General features: G+C 48.2%; 1 protein-coding gene across 7 annotated transcripts in view; it reads right to left on the reverse strand.

Annotated features, from left to right (window-relative positions):
- Positions 1–24,142, reverse strand: part of plch2a (phospholipase C, eta 2a) — a 211,684-nt gene that overhangs the window by 66,951 nt on the left and 120,591 nt on the right. For all 7 annotated transcript variants that reach the window (XR_008725873.1, XR_008725872.1, XM_055659370.1 and 4 more), the window contains 3 exons: positions 14,864–15,107; positions 13,209–13,338; positions 1,773–1,943 (listed from right to left, as the gene is read on the reverse strand). Coding sequence is in view for 5 of the 7 variants with exons in the window: in XM_055659370.1 (XP_055515345.1) it covers positions 1,773–1,943; positions 13,209–13,338; positions 14,864–15,107 (545 nt within the window). In the remaining 2 variants the exon portion in view is untranslated. The remainder of the gene's footprint in view (positions 1–1,772; positions 1,944–13,208; positions 13,339–14,863; positions 15,108–24,142) is intronic.

Below are 24,142 nucleotides of genomic sequence, written 5' to 3' on the forward strand. Positions count from 1 at the left end.
CTGTTTATGTCTCCATGGCCATCGCCTGACTGTCTGAGCATTTCCACCACTTTCTGTTCTTAATGAAGAGAAACTGTGTAGATGCTAGTTTAAACCGAATACACAAAAATACTGGGAGTAACTCAGCAGGACAGGCAGCATCTCTGGAGAGGAGTGGGTGATGATTCAGGTCGAGATCCGTTCCTTCTCTCCAGTGATGCTGCCTGTCCCGCTGAGTTACTGCAGCATTATGTGTCTATCTACTTACTAAAGAGGAATCAGGACATCTTGATCAAAGGGCTGGGTTCTGGGGAAGGTAAAGGAGGGAAGAGGAGCAGAGGGAGAGGGTCCTAATGATTGAACGCATAGCTGCCAGCATTTGGGGAATGGGGTGAGTGAGGAGATTGAATTAAAGGCTGCAATCCTGGTATACTCTCCTCCTCACTGCGATCAGTTCCAGAACCCTGATGCCTCAGGTAACCATACGCAGGCTGGCAACTGAATTGGAGACCTTTGTGTAGGTATGTTGCAAAGCCTACCTGAAGCGTCACTGAAAATCTGTCCCAGCCCGTGTGCGCGATTTTGGCGCCGTTTAGAGGGGGGCGGGTTTAAAACGCGATGTCCCCTAGGCTGTTCAAATCGAGGCTGTTCAGCCTAGTTAATTATTAACGAAAAATCGCTGGAAGATCCCGTTGCTTTAGCTATTATTACTTTTAAGGGCTTTATCTAGTTGTTATAGTAGTTTAAAAATTAACCTCTAAACCCCCGACCGCCGGCAACTGGCCGGATCTCATACAGGGGACAACAGAAGGTAGGCTGTTTATTTTTACATTAAAAAGGGCTTCTTAAGATCCCTTTATACAAAGTTTAATGTTGCGAGTAGCTAATTTTGGGCCCATTATATCCCGCAGTATTTTTCTGGGCATTTGGGGCACAAATCCACCGCAATGTGAACGTTCTAAACCAGCGCGTTCACAGGAACCCACTAGAAAGCTGATTTAAATTTACTTTAATTTACAGCAATTGAACACTAAATTCCTTCCATTTGGTCTATAAATTAATGTAAATGAGATTTAAAAATCATGTTTTATTGTGAATTATTTGTGAATATTATTTGGACACTTAGGCTATTTAAAAATGTTAATCATTTATTAAGAAATGGAAAGATGTTTAGATCTAGTAATTGAAGTTTGAAATTAGCTACAATTGGGTAACTAACTAATTATATGCTTTAATTTCAGGTCATCCAAGTAAGATTGTTTTATATTTGTTTCAGAATGCTTCAAACTATGATAACTGAAAATGTCATTCAGTTCTCTTAATTTTTAAGAAAGTTATGGGCTTTTGACTGTCCACGATCACAGCTTTTTTGTTAAGTCCATAGAAAATCAATAGGGAACAAGATGCTAATTTCCGAGTATGAAAATGGCCATAACTTTTTTAATACTTGAGATATGAAAGTGAATTAGGTGTCAAATTAAACTTCTTTTTATGCTTTAACTGATGGGATAAATTGCAGACTTTATTTTTAAAATCTCAAAATGTTGTAACATTGCTACTTTGTGGTGCTTCCAAATGGTGCTCTGGAAATACAGTACATCCCTGCACCTCATTGTGTAGGCCCATGCTCTGGGCCGCCTCTCTCCTATATATGTGATGCTCTGACATCTCTCTCACATGTCTTTCTCTGCTCATTCTGTCAGACTTCACCAAACCCCACCTGGCAACTGGGAGTGTGTGGAGAGAGGGAGCTGTCCAACACTGGGATGAATCTTCACCCCTGAAGCACTCACCTTCTGCTCCACCTCCAGAAACCTCTTCAGGTCGTCAGTGTCCATCTGGTCCTTGTGGTTGCTGTACATCAGCATCAGGAGGTAGAGGTCTCGCCTCGTGGACATCATCTTGTAGAACGAGCAGAACTCCTCAAAGTCCAGTGTCCCTTTATTGTCGTCTGTGTCCGCCTCCTGGCAATGGGCAAAGAAAGTCCCGTTAACTTTCCCACTGCGATATTCCCAGATCACGGCAGCACTGTGGTTCAGTTGCTGCATTACAGTACCAGAGACCCGGGTTCGATCCTGACTATGGGTGCTGCCTACACGGAGTTTGTTCATTCTCCCCGTGACCGCGTGGGTTTTCTCCGGGTGCTCCGGTTTCCTCCCACACTCCAAAGACGTACAGGTTTGTAGGCTAATTAGCTTGGTAAAAATTGTAAATTGGCTCTAGTGTGTAGGATAGAGTTAATGTCGGGGAAATCGCTGATCGGAGCGGACTCGATGGGCCGAACGGCCTGTTTCTGTGCTGTATCTCTAAACTAAGCCAATCATGGATTGCCAGCTGCATCCAATGTCAATGCCTGACAAACGTCCGGGAAAGAAGGGTGCGAGGCTGGGACTAGTGGTAGAGTCTCGGACCAGAGGCCATAGCCTCAGAATAACAGGGACATACTGTAACTTTAGAAAGGAAATGATGAGGAGGTTCTTTAGTCAGAGGGTGGTGAATCTGTGGAATTCATTGCCATTGAAGGCTGTGGAGGCCAAGTGATTGGTTGTTTTTAAGACAAAGATAGACAGATTCTTGAGAGGACCGAGCAACACAGATAAAACAGAGAGAGAAGCAGAGTGAGGTGGAGGCGAAGGGAAGGCAAGTCGAGCACCGACTCTTTTGTGGATAGAGAGAGTGGAACAAAAATAGACGGTAATGTAAAGCTGGAGAAACTCAGCGGGTGCAGCAGCATCTATGGAGCGAAGGAAATAGGCAACGTTTCGGCCCGAAACGTTGCCTATTTCCTCCGCTCCATAGATGCTGCTGCACCCGCTGAGTTTCTCCAGCAATTTTGTGTACCTTCGATTTTCCAGCATCTGCAGTTCCTTCTTGAACACGGTAATGTAAAGCTATTTAGTTTAGTTTAGTTTAGAGATACAGCGTGGAAAGCGGCCCTTCGGCCCACCGAGTCCGCGCCGACTAGCGACCCCCGTACCCAAGCACTATCCAACACACAAGGGACAATTGATCATTTCATCAAAGCCAATTAGCCTACAAACCTGCGCATCTTTGGAGTGTGGGAGGAAACCGGAGCGCCCAGAGAAAACTTATACAGTCCCGGGCCGAATGTACAAACTCCGTACGGACAGCGCCCGCAGTCAGGATCGATCCCGGGTCTCTGGCGCTGTGAGGCAGCAACTCTACCGCTGCGCCACATTCATGAGATGTGGCGGGGGGAACAGAGGAACACGGGTCGCAGGGTGAGTGTGAGCGCAGGACAGTATCTAACGTTGGCACGCACACTGCTCTCTTGCAGATTAAACCAGCGTTGCAATTCAGATGATTCCCAATAATGTAAATCATTTTTTGACAAGTGGAGGTGCGCTCACTCTCCTGTAATGGGGACATTATCGTGTGCAGATGCTCGGCATTGAGCTAATGACCACTTGAATATGTGCAGCACATAATGACAAATGGAAGGAGCATAAAAGGAAGCAGTAATAATCTGAGAACAAAAAATATATAACCGGCCGGTTAGACAAGTCAGCGAATCCCCAAACTGCCTCTGGCAGGACGTTTCTTGTCACTATTACTTACAAAGTGACAGCCCAAGGTTCGTCAGCATATAATGAGTCAGCCCGCTGCCAAGCCAAGCCGCTGCTCTGCCTGATACAGAGGACGCAAGCCTCGTGACCCAGGCTGCTGCACTGTATAAGGAGGGAGTGGACACTCAGCTCATGCACGGGAGCACGGGATAAGAAAGGCTGATCAGCATCTGAAGGATAGAGTTCCCTTTCACCCCCAAACCTTTAAAATAAATGAGCTCGTAAGCTCAGAGGTCACAGGAGCAGAATGACCCAGTTTGGCCCAATCAAGTCAACTCCACCGCGCAATCCTGGCTCCTCCATCTTTCTCTCAAGGACTGATCTCTTCATTTCTGGTGAAGTTTTCAAGGGTCTCCACATTGTGAAACAGGATTCCTGGCAACACAAAAGGACACAAAGTGCTGGTGTAACTCAGCAGGTCGAGCAGCAGCTCCGGAGAACATGGATAGGTGAGGCTTAGGGCCAGGACCCCGTCATCAGAAACACCACCTATCCATGTTCTCCAGAGATGCTGCCTGGCCCACTGAGTTACTCCAGCACTTTGTGCCATTTTGTGTGAAGCAATGTCTACTGCTCCTTGTCTCTACTCCTCATAAGTGAAAGGAGCAGAATTAGGCCATTTGGCCCATTTAATCATGGCTGATCTATCTCTCCCTCCTAACCCCATTCTTCTGCCTTCTCCCCATAACCCTCGACGCCCATGATAATCAAGAATGTATCTATATCTGCCTTAAAAATATCCATTGACTGTCCCTCCACAGTCTTCTGTGGCCATTATTTCCTCAGATTCACCACCCTCTGACTAAAGAAATCCTCGTCGCAAGCAGCTTGGAGGTGGATCATCTTGTGGCTGGTTGTGGGATCTTGTTTTTGCAGAGTTTGGCTTCATCCCTCTTCCCAGGGTTATCATCCTCCAGCAATGTGCTGGGGGCTACAAGAATGAAAGGCATTGCATTCAAAATGTGGAACAAAATTCACCACAGAAATGCAGGCATTTTCAAATGGTTACAGATGCAGCAAAGTGTATCGGCGGGTGCAAGCTGTAGCAGAGACCCCACCAATAATCACAAGCACGTCAAGGATATGAGTTTGCGTGTGTGTGTGCGTGTGTCTGTTTGTGTGTGTGTGCGTGTGTGTGTGTCTGTTTGTGTGTGCACGCATGTGTGTGCATGCGTATATACACACGTGCTTTTGATTGTATGTATATATATATGCGTGTGTGTGAATGTGTGTGTGTGTGTATATACACACGTGCTTTTGATTGTATATATATATATATGCGTGTGTGTGTGTGTATTCACACATGGTTGTGCGTGTGTGAGTGTGAGTGTGAGTGTGAGTGTGAGTAGCGTGTGAGAGTATTCATATATGGTTTTGTATGTGTATGTATATATGGGTGTGTGAATGTGTGCGAATGTGCGTGTGTACTTACATGCGGTTGTGTGTGAGTGAGTCAATGTGAGTGTATACATGTGGTTTTGTGCTGTCAAAACACAGGCATGCACTCTCTCCACAATGACACTGCACCCATGAACTGTGACTGCTGCCAGTTTAATGCAGATCACACGCGCTGCTTATTACTGTATGGAGCAGCAGGCAGGGCTGAGACACCAAACATTTCAGCAGAAGGTAAAAGGTTATCAGCTTCCTAAGGGCATTATTTCTTCTTTACAGGTCAGTTATAATACTTGCACCACCACTGGCTTGACTTTAACGTTGGCAATTGGCAAACGCCGAGTCGCCTAGCAACACGATCAGCGCAGGTTTGCAGGGAGCTAGCTGGGTCGGTGGGAATGTGGTGTGTGCAGTGTGGGAGCAGGGTCTGTGTCAGAATGGTGCTGATCCGCCATTGCCCGACTGCCACAGGCCCAGGCAGGCTGCACGGTGGCGGCTGGCGAGAGAGAGGCAGCCGTGCATGGCAATGCCAGTCACTGCGCTGCTGCCTGGTGCAGGGGTCCCCGGTTAGCGAGGAGGGCACTCCAGAACCTCGGGGCTCCTCAACCCTGGAGAGGAGCAAGGGAGAGGACAAAGGAGAGAGGGGCGGCAGCGGTAGAGTTGTTGCCTTACAGCAGCAGACCGGCGTTCGATCCTGAGTACGGGTGCTGTCTGTACGGAGTTTGCACGCTATCCCTGTGACTGCGGGGGTTTTCTCCAGGATCTCCGGTTTCCTCCCAAACTACAAAGACGTTCAGGTTTATAGGACCTGGCTAGGTGTAATTGTACATTGTCCCTAGTGTGCAGGATAGTGTTAGTGTGCGGGGATCGCTGGCCGGCATGGACCCAATGGCCCGTTTCCGCACTATATCGCTCAACCACACATTTCTGCAGCAGGTACACCAGAGGAGGAGGGAAGGTGATCGGCTGAAGTTACACCGACACTCTCCCCGCACCCCCCAACAGTGTAAGGCATGAATTCCCATTCACCAGTCTTATCAATGGACCCCCCCCTCACAATTCTATGGGCCCCTCCCCAACCAGTCTGACTCATGGATCTGATGATTCAGGTCAATGGACACCCCCCCCCCCCCCCCCCCCCCTTACGATGGAAACCTCTCTCACTGTTCTGATATATGGATCTTCCCCCCCCCCCCTCACTATACTGGGGTATGGACCCCTTCTTCATCTTACGATTTATGGACCCCCCCCCCTCACCAGTCTAACACATAGAAACTGCCCCCCCCCCCCACCAATATGCTGCATGGACCCCCCCTCACCATCCTGTAGGGACCCACCATCACCATGAACCGCCCTCATTCACCAGTGGAAGGCATGGACCCCCCCTCACCAGGATGCATGGACCTCTTCCCTGGTCAGCCTAATGCATAACAATACCACCCCCCCCCCCCCCCCCCCCCCCCCATCAGTCTAAGACATAGACCCCCTCACATCAGTGTGAGATATGGACCCACCCACCTCAGCAGTCTGACACATAGACACCCCCGCCGTCATCAGTCTGATGGTGACCTGCTGATGCCGTGGGGCCTGGGCACATTGTCTGACCACCAACAACACTCCGCTCTTGCCCAACTGCCGACCCCGACGATGCACCCATCTGTTGGCTCTGAACCCACGTTGGCTCTGAACCCACCGAACTCTGACCCAGTGTCTGAGCACCAGCCGATCTCACAAATCAAACTCTGCTCCATCACAATGGCCCTTTGGCAACGGGCTCGCTGTTATAAGAAGCAAAGTCCTCTTTAAATTGTGTGAGAAGTTGAATGAGGCACGTAGCAGTGAGCCATAGCACCCGTCATCCCAGGTAAACCTCCACACTGGGATAATAAATACGTGATTAGCAACATTTGCAGGTTATGTCCCAAACCATTAGGTCTGGATGCAAACAGCTATTTTAATGTTGGTAGCATTTTCAAACTGAAGACTGAGTGAAATCCAATTCCCCTGGAGCCCTGCTGCCCACGAACATCAAACACTCCCAATTGTGTCTGATGTTTCTTCAGTATTTCTACGGTTTATCTATTGGATCCAACTGACATTTAATCCACTCGCGTTATCCCCCCTGGACCCATTTCCCATCCAGCCCTGATGGCTAAAACATCCGCCAGCAATCTTTATTACACTCGGGGATATCACAGGAGATAAAGCAGAGTTTTTCCACACTGCGATGGTGTCACGCGTTGGAATGTATAAGCATATCATCAAATCATCTTATATAAAGGCTGCAGTTGCAATCGTTTAAGCTGATTAGCTTCAACATGCTGACTGGGCTGAATTCGCTGCCTCTCCAAATGTTTCATTTCAGTTTTTAGTTTAGACATACCGTGCGGAAACCGGCCCTTCGGCCCACCGATTCCACACCGACCAGCGACCACCCGCACACCAACACTATCCTACACGCCAGGGTCGATTTGCAATTTGCAATTTTAACAAGCCAGTTCACCTGCAAACCTGCACACGTCTTTGGAGTGTGGGAGGAAACTGGAGCTCCCGGGGAAAACCCACGCAGGTCACGGGGAGAACGAACAAACTCTGTACAGACAGCACCCGTAGTCAGGATCGAACCCGGGTCTCTAGCGCTGTGAGGCAGTAACTCTACCGCTGCGCCACCGTGCCGCTCTCTTGGTTTTACTCTTCATTCAGTTTATTTCTGCACAATGCTGCTGATTGAGTCATGGAGTCATATAGCATGGAAACAGGCCCTTCGGCCCGGCTTGTCCATTCCGCCCCATTCCACCAGTCCCACCTGCCCTTATTTGGGGATTAAATCATCTCAACCATTCCTATCCATGTACCTGACCAAATGTCTTTTAAATATTGCTACAGCTTCTGCCTTAACGCCATCTTCTGGCAGCTCATTCCACATACCCACCACCCTCTGTGCGAAGGTTTGTAGGCCAAGTCCTTGCTTCCATCCAGCCCGCACCTCCCTTTACCTGGCACCTTCTGACTACCTACGATCTGCTGTCAGGAGGTTGCTGTCAGCATTCACAGTGGGACAGGGGATTGTCATGCCCCTGTCCCACTTAGGAAACCTGAACGGAAACCTCTGGAGACTTTGTGCCCCACCCAAGGTTTCCGTGCGGTTCCCGGAGGTTGCAGGTAGTGGAAGCAGGTGGGGAGACTGACAAAAACCTCCGGGAACCGCACGGAAACCTCCGGGAACCGCACGGAAACCTTGGGTGGGGCACAAAGTCTCCAGAGGTTTCCGTTCAGGTTTCCTAAGTGGGACAGGGGCATTACACGCCTGGGTTTGCCATCGGGAGACTATCGGCAAACATCAGACGGAGCAAAGAGCAGAGCATCGGGCAGGAGGAGAGCTCAGAGGGTGAGAGGCAGCCCACACCTTCAAAAACACCCCGCAAAGAGATGTCTTGGATACATTGCCACCAGTCAGTGCCACTGGCTTTAGAACCTCATGGTTAAAGGATATTTAAGTTTACAAATAAAGGCCAAGTTCACTTATCCTGGGGGGGGGGGGGGAGGTGTGGGAGATTGCAACCTTCACGTGGTCCGCCCTGTTTCAACGAATGCAATCAACCTGGCGCGTACAATAAAATAAGATCAAATGGAACAAGTTGTCCTACAACTTGAGGTTGTGCACGCCATACGCAAGAAGAAAGACTTGGGCGGATGAGGCTGTTTGATGATAAGCAGTACCGTTATCGTGGGGAGTGGCTCCCATTCAGTACAACTCCCTACCCCAGTCGCCAATACTCCTGACGTTCTCCAAGAGTTTAAGAAGGAACTGCAGATGCTGGAACATTGAAGGTAGACAAAAGTGCTGGAGAAACTCAGCGGGTGCAGCAGCATCTATGGAGCGAAGGAAATAGGCAACGTTTCGGGCCGAAACCCGGAAGGGTTTCGGCCCGAAACGTTGCCTATTTCCTTCGCTCCATAGATGCCTATTTCCTTCGCTCCATAGATGAACCGCAGATGCTGGTTCATACCGAAGATACACAAAGTGCTGGAGTGACACGGCATCTCTGGAGGAAAAGAATGAGTGACGGTTTGGGTCGGAAACCTTCCTCGGGAAGGAACTGCGGATGTTGGTTTGTACCGAAGGTGGTAAAAACTGCAGGCGCAGGGTTTTTTAACTGGTTAGAAGTGGACTGTAGATGCTCGTTAATTCGTCTGTTGCTGGTTTAAGAAGGGTTCCCGACCCAAAACATCAGCCATCCTTCCTCTCCAGAGATGCTGCCTGACCCTGCTGAGTTAGTACTCCAGCACTTGGTGTCTATCTAATCTATTATCAGGACTGCTTGCTCAGAGGTGGCCTTCGACTGGAGACGGGAATGGCCTGCACTTGCAGCTCCGCCTTCAGTCAACTTGGCTACGGATGAAAGCGGATAAAGGCTGAGGTTTACCATCCCACGTCCCGTCCAGTACCATTGAGTGACAGGTTTTGTCATTGCCGGCTGGGCTACAAGTTCAGAGACCGGATCACCAGAGTCAGGATCATTTCACTCTCTATTGTTTAAGAAGGAACTGCAGATGCTGGAAAATCGAAGGTACACAAAAATGCTGGAGAAACTCTCTTTCCTTAGCTGTGCAAGAGACAGAAAAGATAGCGGGGGAAGCAGCTGGGAAGGGGAAAAAAAGGGGCATTGCCACATGAAAATGTATTCATTTAATGTCAACCCAAATAAAAGGTTTGGAAAATAGTGATCATACAACGACATATTATCTGCAATTACACAGGTAGAGCTCTTGTCCTTCTTATAGGCTGTGTGACACTTCTGATGATGTGTTAAGTTCAACCATCTGGCTGGGTACAGACATATGGCACCAGGCTATTAAGTACAGTCATTACTTAATGGTGTGTGCGATTCTTGTAAAGGCTGAAGAAACTAGACTTTACTATTCTGAGCCCCGAAGCAAACCATTTACATCAACAGTCATTTCACACGACCCGATGAGTGTGTGCCACGTCTGCTGCTGCTGCGGGGAGCGGAGGAGGATTTTACACGGTGTCTCATAAGGTCATAAGGGATAGTAGATTTAGGCCATTTGGCTTATCAAGTCTACTCTGCCAGCCAATCATAGCTGATCTATCTCTCCCTCCTAACCCCATTCTCATGCCTTCTGCCCATAACCTCTGACACCCGCACTAATCAAGAATCCATCTGTCTCTGCCTTAAAAATATCCACTGACTTGGCATCCCCAGCCTTCCGTGGCAAAGAATTCCACAGATTCACCACTCTCTGACGAAATAAATTTATCCTCATCTCCTTCCTAAAGGAATGTCCTTTAATTCTGAGGCTGTGACCCCTAGTCCTGGAGCAAGTACAAACCTGGTTCAGGATCGGGATATTTTAGCGCTGGCATGCTGATCTGGTTTGTTTTGCTTTCTATCTATTTCCAATCCGTTGGCTCGTTTGTGCCTGGAACAGCGAGCATTTAGTTGAGCAGATTAAATAATGTGGGAGGGATTTGACTCTAAACTCCCAAAAGCATCTCCCACAACATTTATATCTGATCTAATTCTTCTTCAAGCTATTGTAAATCATTCAAAGCAAATTTGAAAGCTGGTGTGGGTTTTTGTGAAACTGTTATGAATCATTGCATAAATGAGTTCAAACATTTTATCCCAACACAACATTTATAGAGAGAGAGTGGGACCTCTCATGAATCAAAGAGAGGTCCCACATGGAGATGGGCAAGGACCTAAGTGAATATTTCTCCTCTGTATTTACCGAGGAGAAAGACAGTAGGACAGAGGAAATTGGAGCAGTCACTGTCAGTGTCTTGAGAGCAGTTAGGGATACCGTCGAAGAACCGTGGAGGTACAGTCGTGCTTGTAGGTAGACAAATCTCCAGGGCTTGATCAGATATATCCGAGGACATTGTGGGAAACTAGAGAGGAAATTGCGGGAGCCCTGGTTGAAATTTACGAGTGGTCCTTAAATACAGGAGAGGTGCTGGAAGACTGGAGGGTGGCAAATGTTGTGCCTCTTTTCAAGAACGGCTGCAGGGAAAATGCTGGGAACTATAGGCTGGTCAGCTTAACATCTGTAGTTGGTAAGTTACTGGAGTGTATTGTGAGGTGTAGGTTATAAAGGCATTTGGAGGAGCAAGGGCTGATTTGGGGTAGTCAGCATGGTTTTGCACGTGGGAGGTCGTGTCTCACAAATCTGATTGCTTTTTTTGAAGACGTGACCAAAAAGGTTGATGAGGGCAGAGCTGTAGATGTTGTGTACATGGACTTCAATGAGGCGTTCAACAAGGTTCCACATGGTAGCCTGCTCTGGAAGGTTAGATCGCATGGGATCCAAGGGGGGATAGCTGAATGGTAGTAAATTGGCTCCATGAATGAAGCAGAGGGTGATGGTGGAAGGTTGCTTCTGAGACTGGAGTGCGGTTCAAGTGGTGTGCCTCAGGGTTCGGTGCTGGGCCCGTTACTGTTTGTCATCTACATCAATGGTTTGGATGAGAACATACAGGGCAAGATTAGCACGTTTGCTGATAATACAAAAGTTTGTGGTTTCGCAGAGAGTGAAGATCGTGGTGAAAGATTGCAGCAGGATCTGGATCGATAGACCAGGTGGGCAGAGAAATGGTTGATGGAATTTAATACAGAAAAGTGTGAGGTGTTGCATTTTGGGATGTCGAACAAGGCAGGAACATAAAACTGAGTGGGCCCTGACCAGATAAGCGATGATATTATTGAGCTGTACATCGGACACAGGTGCCCTTGGGCCTCCTTCTATTGCTGCTTCCGATGTATTGATGCACAGGGGGTACAAATGGACTATAAAACTCAAACCAATATCGCAAAGCAGATGATAATTATTCTGGTGAATCACATGTTCCATCTGTGTAGCCCTTGAGTATAGTTTACATGGCAGTTTAATTGGGATTATTTTGGATTCTTGATGCATGTTCTGACAATTCAGGGAACAATAACTTGTCCTTACATTGCACTTTGCCCAAGGGTTCCACAGGGGCATGATGTAACCATATAACATGTAACCATATAACAATTACAGCACGGAAACAGGCCATCTCGGCCCTTCTAGTCCGTGCCGAACACTTACTCTCACCTAGTCCCAGCTACCTGCACTCAAGACCATAACCCTCCATTCCTTTCCCATCCATGTACCTAAATTGATCAGACACCTTTGAAAGATGTTAGAAAGATGAGCACAAACTCAGGCCGGTGGACATAAAGAATTCACACCCTTTACTGGGGAAAGACAGACAGTGACGAAGAGTTGCATAGTCGTGGAGCCTGGGACCAGGGACCATCGGCCCAACTTGCCCACGCAGACCAACATGCCCCATCTACACCAGACCACTTGCTCGTGCATGGCCCATAACCCTCTAAACGTATCCTATCCATGTACCTGTATAGCCCAAGAGTCACACAGCATGGAAACTGCCCCTTCAGCCCAATTTGCCCACGCCCAATGTTTCCGGTAATCTGCTTAATCCTTATCCCTCATTCAACCTCATCGAAAAATGGTTTATGTGGTTGGCACTGGAGTAGAGAACAGCCTTCGAAAGTATTTTTGGTGGCACCCTGAGGAAGGAAAAGGCACTACATAAATGCAAGTTGTTTCCTGAGCTAACTATACCCACTCCACAAACCACATCCTCCTCCTCCTCATCACCACCAGAAGTGAGGTGTGGAAGGTATTACGTGTGCCAGTGTGTGCTTGATTAGTTTAGTTTAGTTCAGCTTAGAGATACAGTGCAGAAATAGGCCCTTCGGCCCACTGAGTCCATGCAGACCAGCAATCCCCATACACTAACACTAACCTACACACACTAGGGAAAATGTTTGTGCCTTCCACCACAGAGATGAATGCTGTTTTTATTGTGTGCTGTGTGTTCTTTTTTATTGTACCGCAGCTGGCAAGTTCATTTCACTGCACTTCATTGTGTATGTGACAAATAAATCTGACTATTGACCATTGACTATTGATTTACAATTATACCAAGTCAATGAACCTACAAACCTGCACGTCTTTGGAATGTGGGTGGAAACTGGGGCATCCAGAGAAAACCCATGCAGATCACAGGGGGAACGTACAAACTCCGTACAGACAACACCCGTAGTCAGGACCGAACCCGTGTCTCTGGCGCTGTACAGCAGCAACGCTAACGCTGCGCCACTGTGTGGCCCTGATGTGGCCCAGGCTTTTGGTTGGAATGGATGGACCAAAAACCGAGGACAGTCTTACCTTGAACATCTGCTTGACCTTCTGGCGTGGCAGATTGACATTGAGTTTGTGCATCAGCTGCAGCACCTCGCCCACACTCAGGCTGCCGTCCCCATTCTTATCCGCCTCAGCGAAGGTCTGCTTCAGCCACCTGGACAGTGGTTAAGGGTAACAGCGAGAAACGTACACAACCTCTCCAATTCTCGGGCGAGGCAGCGTCTATGGAGCGAAGGAAATAGGCGACGTTTCGGGTCCATCGCTCCATAGATGCTGCCTCACCCGCTGAGTTTCTCCAGCATTTTTGTATACCTTCAATTTTCTAGCGTCTGCAGTTCCTTCTTGTACACCTCTTCACTTCGGGTTATTTTGGGATTAGCAAATGTCCCCCAAGTGGATAGTGGGAGTCGGCACATAGTGCAACCTGTGGGCTTGTTGGGCAAGGTGGCCTATTCCAGCCCACGTTCCCGAGGTGCCCAGAGACACACCGTCCTTGCCAAAGAAACATTCATTACTTAGTCTGTGACGTGAAATATGAAAGGATGGTCCTTGAAATTTAAATTGGGAAAAGTTACTGGGAGTTTAAAGAGGTCAAGGGGATTCAGGAGAGGGATGAAATGATTGGGAGATGGAGTGAACAGGGATGGCAGAATACTGAGAGATGGATCAAGCAGGTGGTAGAACAGGTTTCAAGGATACAGTAGTCAAAATGTAATAGCAAGGAACTACAGATGCTGGTTTATAGCAAAGACACAAAATACTGCCTCTTTGACAGGGATATGATGATAGGGAGCAAAAGGCACACGTGTCACATTGAGAAGAGATGGGCATTGTAAGAGATACTGGGCAAGGTTTGAGAGATGCTGTGATGGTTCAGAGACACAGTTGGGAAAGAGGTAAGATGGCCACTATACAGAAGTGCAGGGACGGAGTCAACCAGGAAGTGGAAGCAGACAGTAGGACCAGGTAGGGGAGAGGGGAGGATGGCATAGATTGACAAAGGGAGAGACACCATGGGTGGATGGTGGGAGTGGGAAAGGAACACAAACATTACCCGAAAATAAAAATATTCAATGATCACGCCATTGGGTTGTCAGTTGCAACATATGTTAGCTTGAAAGTGGAGGAGCAACTTGTACTATCCAAACATTTACATGGCCAATTAACCCACTGAATGCCACACATCTGTGGGATGTGGAAGGAAATTAGGGATCCTGGGGAACCCACATGGGTCACGGGGAGAACGTGCAAACTCCACTCGGAGAGCACAGGAGGTCAGGATTGAAGAAACAAGGAACTGCAGATGTTGGTTTACCAAGGAAAGAAACAAAAGGCTGGAGTAACTCAGTGGGTCAGGCAGCATCCCTATAGAACATGGATAGATGACATTTTGGGTCGGATTTGGGTGGGGAACCTTCTTCAGACTGATTTGTGGGGTAGGAGGAAAGAGAGCGAGAAGCAGGAAGTGCTCTCTATCTTTCTTCCCCCAACCCCTACAATCAGTCTGAAGAAGGGTCCCCACCAGAAACATCCCCTATCCATGTTCTCCAGATCAGGATTGAACCTGGGTTGCTGTGGCTCTGACGCAGTGGCTGTACCATCAGTGTCACTCTTCTGCCCACCTCTAGAGACGGTGTTTGGGATAGCAGTGCAATGTCAGGGGCCACGGGGAAGGATACTGGTCCCGTGTCCTCTGTCGCTTCGACAGGCTGTCTTCATCGCTGATTCCTGCCATTAGGTACTTGAGGCCCGTGATCCATGTCCGAGCCTCGCCGCCGTTTGACGAAATCAGGTCCAGGGACTCCATGTGGTCACCATGATAAATACTGAAGCAGCAGTTGGGGTCAAAGGTTCCATCCGGGTAGCGCTGAAAAATCTCAGACTGTTTCCCTTCACACACCTCTCGAATGGCATCTATTGAAACTGGAGAGAGAGAGAGAGAGGCACATTATGGATAGAAGGCACAGGCCTGCCATTACATGAAGACATTCCAAATCACACCTCGTGGTTCATGCCCATCTATTTTCCTTGAACCTTATCTCCTTTGATGTCTCATTTTCACACCTTACACTTCCTTCTCTCTGCATCTCCCTCGCCGCTGACTCTCAGTGTGAAAAAGGGTCTCGACCCGAAACGCCACCCGTTCCTTCTCTCCAGAGATGCTGCCTGTCCCACTGAGTTGCTCCAACTTTTTGTGTCTATTCACGATTCACGCCCTCATGCACGTCACAGCCAACGCAATGCCACAGTGCAATGAAACGGCAGCGGGTTAGTGCACTGTAAAACCAGACTAGCAGCGGGAGTAAACATCCAGTGGCTGTGCTCGTGAAGGCTTGAATACCCGTGTGGTGAAATTCAGTGCAGTCGGAGCACAGTAACATGTGGTTGGAGGAGGTGGGGAGAGGCGAGCTGTTAGACAATAGATAATAGATGCAGGAGTAGGCCATTCGGCCCCTCGAACCAGCACTGGCATTCAACTGATCATCCCAAATCTGTACCCCATTCCAGCCTTCTCCCCATATCCCCTGACTCCGCTATTTTTAAGAGCCCTATCTAGCTCTCTCTTGAAAGCATCCAGAGAACCTGCCTCCACCGCCCTCTGAGGCAGAGAATTCCACAAACTCACCACTCTCTGTGAGAAAAAGTGTTTCCTCGTCTCCGTTCTAAATGGCTTACCCCTTAGTCTGAAGTTGGAGGGTTTTGAACGCCTGATTACATGCCGAGAATCAACTGCTCCCAATTTCACCTCCAATCGACTTCAATTCAAACAGTAAAGAGCGTTCCACGAGCAGATCCCGTTGCCATGGTAACGGGATGGCACAGGGGGCTTGGACCCCAGCCTCTGGCACTCAGCTTTGGATCAGGAGCAGATTGATGAGGAATCTCGACCGTTCTTCGCCAGCCTGTCGCACCTAACTTAGCAACGGCAGACTGAGAGAGGGAGCCAAGGCTCTGGAGCAGGAAGGGCCTCCGAGACACGCCTCGTCTGCAGCTGACTCGACTGCAGGCTGCTCACTGGAATGGTCCTCAACTCCCTGACTCAACTATCAGCAGCAGCCCGCCCACCTCCTGAGATAGGTCGTCACGTCAGTGTTGGTGGAATCCTGGCATGCTTGCTGCTGGGGGGGGGGGGGGGGAAGAAGAAAGGACCACCTGTATGATGAGTGATGAGCCAAGATCTTCACAGTGTGATTTTCCCTTGTGTCCTGGCTACTGTTTACCCAGGCTGATCTGCCCCTTATCATCCGGAGTGTGGGCGTCATGGCTGCTTCATATCTGAATGCACCTCGCAAAATACCTTGTTGACTGCGGCATCCTGACGTTGTGAAAGAGACAATGTAAATGCTTGCACCCTGTTTGGCTCCAGTTGTCCAAGGCCGGTGCGGGTGGGGTGGGTTGGGGTGGGGTGGGATGGGCGAGGTCGGGTTGATTCCAGATGTCTGAGCGTGGGGTGGGATAGAGTGAGGTGGGAGAGGTGGGATTAGATCGAGATGTCCCAGGTGTGGTGGGGTGGGAGACGTGGAAGATGTGGATTTGGTTCCAGATGGTCCCACTCCATCTCCTCCCCTCAACCATCGGGCAAAAGGTACAGAAGTGTGAAAACACACACCTCCAGATTCAGGAACATTTTCTTCCCAGCTGTTATCAGGCAACTGAACCATCCTACCAACAACTAGAGAGCAGTCCTGAGCCACTATCTACCTCATTGGAGACCCTCGGACTATCTTTGATCGGACATCACTGGCTTTATCTTGCACTAATCATTATTCACGGTATCATGTACAGGTATCTGTACACTGTGGGCAGCTCGATTGCAATATGTATTGTCTTTCCGCTGACTGGTTAGAACGCAACAAAAGCTTTTCACTGTTCACATGTGGCGATAAACTGAACTAAACTAGAACGAAACTAAAGATGTCCAGGTGGGATGTGGTGGGAGCGGTGGGGTTGCTGCTCCAACAGGTGATGCTACTGAAACTTGGAGGTGCCGTGTACCTTGTACCTTCTGAAGGGTCCACCAGGGACTATACTGGAAATTGGGCAATTTTTTTCATACTGGACAATTTTTACATTTACCAAGCCAATGAACCTACAAACCTGGACGTCTTTGGAATGTGGGAGGAAACCGAAGATCTCGGAGAAAACCCATGCAGGTTACGGGGAGAACGTACAAACTCCATACAGACAGCACCCATAGTCGGGATCGAACCCGGGTCTCCGGCGATGCATTTTGCTGTAAGGCAGCAACTCTACCGCTGGGCCACCGTGACCTGCCACCTCTGCATTCGATGACTATGAGCATCACAATACCTATGGCCACTGCCTTCTCCTGTCTCTATAATTCCCCACAGCCTGGGCCCGTCCGTCACTGCAACTCTTCACCCACGGGATAGTTTTGAAGGGTCTGAAGAATGGTCTCGACCCGAAGCGTCGCCCATTCCTTCTCTCCAGAGATGCTGCCAGTCCCGCTGAGTTACTCCAGTTTTTTGTGGCTCCCCTCTTGAACTTCATCTCCTTTGATGTCTCGTTTTCACACCATACCCTTCCTTCTCTCTGTGTCTCCCTCTCCCCTGACTCTCAGTCTGAAGAAGGGTCTCACCCTGAAACGTCACCCATTCCTTCTCTCCAGAGATGCTACCGTACCTTGTCCCGCTGAGTTGCTCCAGCATTTTGTGTCTCTCTTTGGTTAGTTTTCCAGCATTGGTGACGTGCAAACCATGGCAATCGACCAGATGATAGACTCTGGTCAACCTCACGTAGCCCTAACGCACTTCCCCGCATCCAGACTAGCCAACTAGTCCATTCACCACAGGGGCAGGCCACTCAACCCTCCACGGCTCCGATAAATCTTTCATCCCATTCATGCGTCCGAAAGTAAGTGACTATCCCCAGATACAGAAATGGCTGAGTCCCTTCACGAAGCTTCTGTCCCATTCCCAACTCTCCTCCTCCCAATGCCCTTCCAACCAAAACCCATGCACAGCCACCCCCCACAATATCCTGGGAGGATTGCAGAAGATTCAGCAGCGCTTTCCATCTGCAGGTCAGTTGACAGCCAATGACGTTCCCAGGGAAATAGGCCATCCAGTTCTATTATTAGCTTGCATGATAATGTTCAACTGTTGTATATAATTGTTAATGATCACAGCTTGACGAAAACAAGGATTCCTTCATGGTTATACCCCAGTCGCACCACTGCCTGTGACTTGCAGCAGAGGTACACAGCAATAACTCAGCCATTATACTATTCTTCAGGCATAGTCAGGGACTCGTAGTGAGTGATTTCCTTCTATCACAAAGTGGGGTTGCATTCAAAGAGTCCGCTGTCGTGGTTGATGATGTGATTCTATCGGGGCGGGTAGGACTTCTTGTCTACCAAGGAGAGCTTGTCGCAGCAGAAGCTGAGGGAAAGGGGAGGAGGGTGGGTGAGGAGGGGAGACGGGAAGGAACGTGACGGGGAGAGGCAGAGGGAGATGAGGAGGGGTGTGAAAGGAAGGGGAGGAGGGGGAAGGTTGAGGGAAGAGGAGATGAGTGGTGGAGGAGGGGGTTAGGGAGAGAGTGGTTGAAAAGGGGGGGGAGAATGAGAGGAATGGTTGGAGAATGGGAAGGCAGATGCAGAGCAATGAGGGGCAGAGAGGAGGGAGGTTAAGTGGGAGCAACAATAAAGGAAAGATGGAAGGTTCGAGCCGTAGACTGTCGCAACAAAAGGGGAATCGAGAGTTTGAACCCGAGGGAAGAAGGGAAAGAGGAAAATAAAAACTGGAAATTGGAGAATGGGAAGGAAAGTTGTGGGAGGGAAGGTTGGGAGAGGAGGAAAGGGTGAAAAAGAGAGGTGCATGTTGAGGAGGAAGGCTGGGAGAGGTGATGGTTTGTACAAATTAAACATATGTGGGGTGGTGTAACAAAAGCAACAAATGATGAAGGATTCACGACAAACATTACCGCAATTATTTGTGGCCAGCTGCAATTGAACTGATTGAGATATAAGCCTTGAGGGGAGAGGTCGACAAGGACTCCTTTCCACCAAAGAGTAGTATAATGCGGGTGTGGAAGTGATGCAGTCATCTGGCTGTTTAAGGAGAAGAGAACGGGAAACGGAATCCACTCAACTTAAATCTCCCAGGATTGAACGGATGATACCAGTAAACTTGGGGGCAAAGAGAGTGGAGTTTCACAAATCCAACCTTAACACTGTTCATCTGTGAAAAGGCAGTCCAGGCGTTGGTGGGGGGTATAGAGGAAGTTTACGAGAATTATTCCAAGAATGATGGGGTTAACACATGATGAACGTGTGTTGGCACTTGGCCTGCACTCGCTGGAGTTTAGGACGAGAGAGGACCTCATTGAAACATACCGAGTAGTGAAAGGCCTGGATAGAGTAGATGTGCTGAGGATGTTTTCACTCGTGGGAGAGTCTAGGATCAGAGGCCAAAGCCTCAAAATAAAAGGAAGTACCTTTAGAAAGATGAGGAGGAATTTATTTAGTCTGGGGCAGATGAATCTGTGGAATTCATTGCCACAGAAGGCTGCGGAGGCCAAGTCAATGGATATTTTTAAGGCGGAGATTGACAGGTTCTTGGTTAGTGTGGGTGTCAGGGGTTATGGGGGGAAGGCAGCAGAATGGGGTTGAGAGGGAACGGTAGATCAGCCACGATTGGTTGGCAGAGTAGACTTGATGGGCCGAATGGGCTAATTCTGCTTCTACAACTTATGAACTGATGAGTAAGGGGTTAAACTGCTCAATGCAGGATCCACCAGTGGGGTGGGGGAACAGAAGCCAGGCTTGCCAGCAACGCCCACAGTCCGAGTTAGGATAAATCAAACAGCAGATGGGAAGAGGTCAGGAGCGTGTGATTCAGACTGAAGGTCGGGGTAGAGGGGCTGAATGGCCTGGTTATGTTTTTAACATTCCTGAAACTCAGGGAGGTTGGAACGAAATAAAACAGAGGGGGAAGATAAATGTTTCTGAATGAGAGGATATAATTGGGTTACTCAGCCGGTGTTTATGTCAAGCCATTCTCTTTATTATCAGGATCAATATCTGTGCCAAGGCAATATCAGTCATCTTGGCTGCATAACAAAACGCAGAGCAGAAATTCAGCTCTGGCTTTAAATAGTTCAAAGATAAGCAGTTTATATAATTGCAAAGCTGAGGAACAGGCACACAATGCTGGAGTAACTCAGCGGGACAGGCAGCATCTCTGGATAGAAGGAATGGGTGACCTTTCGGGTCGAGACCCTTCTTCAGGCTGATGTCAGGGGAGTGGGTGGTTCTTAGATAAGGAAGTGTATAGATAAGGAAGTGTAAGGTGTGAAAACAGGACCCAGGGAATGGAGATCAAGGGAAATGTAGAATTTTGTTAGCATTTGGGGAAAACGTACAAACTCCGTACAGACAGCACCCATTGTCAGGATCAAACCCGGGTCTCTGGTGCTGTAAGGCAGCAACTCCACCGTTCGATCTAACAGAAAGCAGTCATTCTTCCTACAGTTATACCTTGCTATTCCAAATCTGATCACTGCTAATGGGTTTCAATGGAAGTCGTTTATCAGCCAATGTTATTTCCTTCTGCCCATATTTATACATTTAAATATTTAATAATACACATTAATGCTTTCAGAACATTATAGGGTATACTAATGCTTGTCTGGGGTGTCGGTTCAACACAGAGAACCTTTGTGTTATCCATGCTTTTTATTATGTGGAGGGAGTCCATGCCATTATCGCTCATGTATCAGTAACAATGTTTTGAACCACCTTCTGGGGGAATTAGTTTTCTATGGCATATTTTTCAAACTCCTTCCAGATTTTAAAAGAAGGTTTTAAAGACGCACGGTCACAGGATACAACTTCATTCCAACCTGTGATTTACTCTTCTCATCACTGCTCCTGATGTGCGACCAGGGACAACATCTGGATGGAAGAGAGACCAGTCTGATGATGCAGGGGTCAGTCCAGTTGCTCTGTCCAGTGTATGGCCCATGTTGGTGCGGACCACATCGTGTTTGAACTCGGTCTGATGATCAAATGGTGCTTCCCTCTTATTCAGGATGAGGGGGTACCTCATTGAAACTTAACAAATAGTGAAAGGCCTGGATAGAGTGGATATGGGGAGGATGTTTCCACTTATATGGTTCAGTTTAGTTTAGAGATACAGCGTGGAAACAGGCCATTGGGCCAACCGAGTCCATATCCAACACACACTGGGGACAATTTAAATTATGCCAAGCCAATTCAGCTATAAACCTGTACGTCTTTGGAGTGAGGGAGACAACCAAAGAACTCGGAGAAAACCCACGCAGGTCAGGTCCGTACAGGCAGCACCCGTAATCAGGATCAAACCCATGTCCACTGCTGCACCACCATGCCCTAGTGGGAGAGTCTAGAACCAGAGGCCATAGCCTCAGAGTTAAAGGATGTACCTTTGCAAAGGAGACGAGGAGGAATTTATTTAGTCAGATGGTGGTGAATCTGTGGAATTCATTGCAACAGACGGCAATAGAGTTCATGGATATTTTTAAGGTGCAGATTGACGGATTCGTGATTTGGACGGGTGTCAGGGGTTACGGGGAGGAGAAGGCAGAAGAAAGAGGTTGAGAGGGAAATATACGATTGAATGGCGGAGTAGACATGATGGGCTGAATGGCGTAGTTCTGCTTGTATAACTAATGAATTCCGCTCCCCTAACATGATGCACATCATAAAACTCCCGTTCTTCACTTGCCACGGCTCCAAGTTACCCCCAACCCTGACCAATCTGGTCCCTGGCTCGGCAACATCTGGATTTTCAATTTCTTCTGCATGTCTTGAAACAACACATCTGGAGGGCCATGCAGATGTTATAATCAGTGAGGGGGGAGGGGTCCGCCCGCTAAATCTGCTGAAGGAGATTACAGTTCGCCAGAATAATTACTCAGGAGTCGTCACTGTGCCTGAGTCACTAGGTGGAACTGACAGCAGAGTTTCTGGTGGGCATTTTAAAACAAAGAAAGCAAACAATTGTCGTGTCATTCTTTCAAATCCCTTTAGCAAGAACGGCCCACCACTCTACATTTGTGCTTCTGTGAGCATCTTTCTGATTTCTCAACCATCCCTCACTTTGATTCTGCGTTCCTGCTCCAGGCAATGCTCTGGCCTTTTGCATCATAGAACATAGAACAGTATAGCACAGGAACGGGCCCTTCGGTCCACAATGTTTACTCCGAACATGATGCCAAGTTATACTCATCTCATCTGCCTGTACTTAGATATAGATATGCCATTTATTGTCACTATACATGTACAGTGAAACTGAAAGCTGCTCGTACTCAGTGCATACATACAATTAGCACAAAAAACAAGAAACAGAAAAAACAAAAAACAGAAGGGAGATGGGGGGGGGGGAATAGGTGCACAAATTCTGCGGCGCTACATACATATATACATATATACAGATGGAAGTCCGTGTTGGGCGGTGTAGTCAGTGCATGTGTGAATTTGAATTTATAGTAGTTATAATTCTCGGAAAGAAACTATTCCTGAGTCTGTTTGTCCTGGATTTGATGCACCTATAGCGCCTTCCAGAGGGCAGCAGGTCGAACAGTCCAAGTTTGATCTATATCCCTCTATTCCTTGCACTTCCATGTACCTATTGAAGAGCCTCTTAAACGCCATCTGCCTCCAGTACCAGCCCTGGCAATGCTGTCCAGTCCCCCACCAAAGAATAACTTGCCCCACATACCTCCATTAAACTTTTCTCCTCTCACCATACAGCTATGCCATCTAGCTTAGCTTAGCTTGGAGATACAATGTGGAAGCAGGCCCTTCGGCCCACCAAATCCACGCTGACCCATGATCCACGTACACAAGCACTATCCTACACACGAGGGACAATTTACAATTTACAATTTTTACTAAAGCCAATTAACCTACAAACCGATATGTCATAGAGTCATGGAGTCATAGAGTGATACAGTGTGGAAACAGGCCCTTCATCCCAACTTGTCCACACCGGCCAACAATGTCCCAGCTACACTTGTCCCACTTGCCTGCGCTTGGTCCATATCCCTCCAAACCTGTCCTATCCATGTACCTGTCTAATTGTTTCTTGAACGATGGGATAGTCCCAGCCGCAACTACCTCCTCTGGCAGCTTGTTCCACATACCCACCACCCTTTGTGTGATAAAGTTATCCCTCAGATTCCTATTAAATCTTTTCCCCTTCACCTTGAACCTATGTCTGCTGGTCCTCGATTCCCCTGCACTGGGCAAGAGACTCTGTGCATCTACCCTATCATTTCCTCCCATGATTTTGTACACCTCTATAAGATCTCCCCTCATCCTCCTGCGCTCCGTGGAATAGAGGCCCAGCCTACTCAACCTTTCCCTATAGCTCACACCCCCTAGTCCTGGCAACATCCTCGTGAAACTTTTCGGAACCCTTTCAAGCTTGACAATATCTTTTCTATAGCATGGTGCCCAGAACGGAACACAATATTCTAAATGCGGACTCACCAACGTCTTATTGTGACCCCCACATAGCACCAGGCCCAAGGACAAAACCTCATCTCCTCTAACCATTTACCTACAAGTGGATTTTCTTCACTTTGAACCAAAAAGTCCTTTTTACATTGCAAAACTACAGACTTCATCAATTATAGAGTGGCACCTGATGTCGATGCAATTGTGCCTTCGTAATTTTCTGAGGATGAATAATTAATCCTAATGCTGATAGATTCTGGGCCAAGCCACAAGAGAATGGTGAGCCAACTTTACCTCCAGAGGAGGTCTTCAGACCAACGTCTCTAGACCAGCGGCAAGGAGCTCTTCCACATCCGCAAACCCCAACATCACCTCCTCATCTGTGAGGAAGGTCCCCGGGACTCTTTCCCTAGACCAGACCACTCCAGATCGATGTTGTGTTAAGGCACGAGTGTCCCATCAGAGGCTGTTCATTGCAGTCAGTCAGTCGTCCAAC

The sequence above is a fragment of the Leucoraja erinacea genome, chromosome 30, assembly GCF_028641065.1.
Source record: "Leucoraja erinacea ecotype New England chromosome 30, Leri_hhj_1, whole genome shotgun sequence".
NCBI classification, from domain to species: Eukaryota; Metazoa; Chordata; class Chondrichthyes; order Rajiformes; family Rajidae; genus Leucoraja; species Leucoraja erinaceus.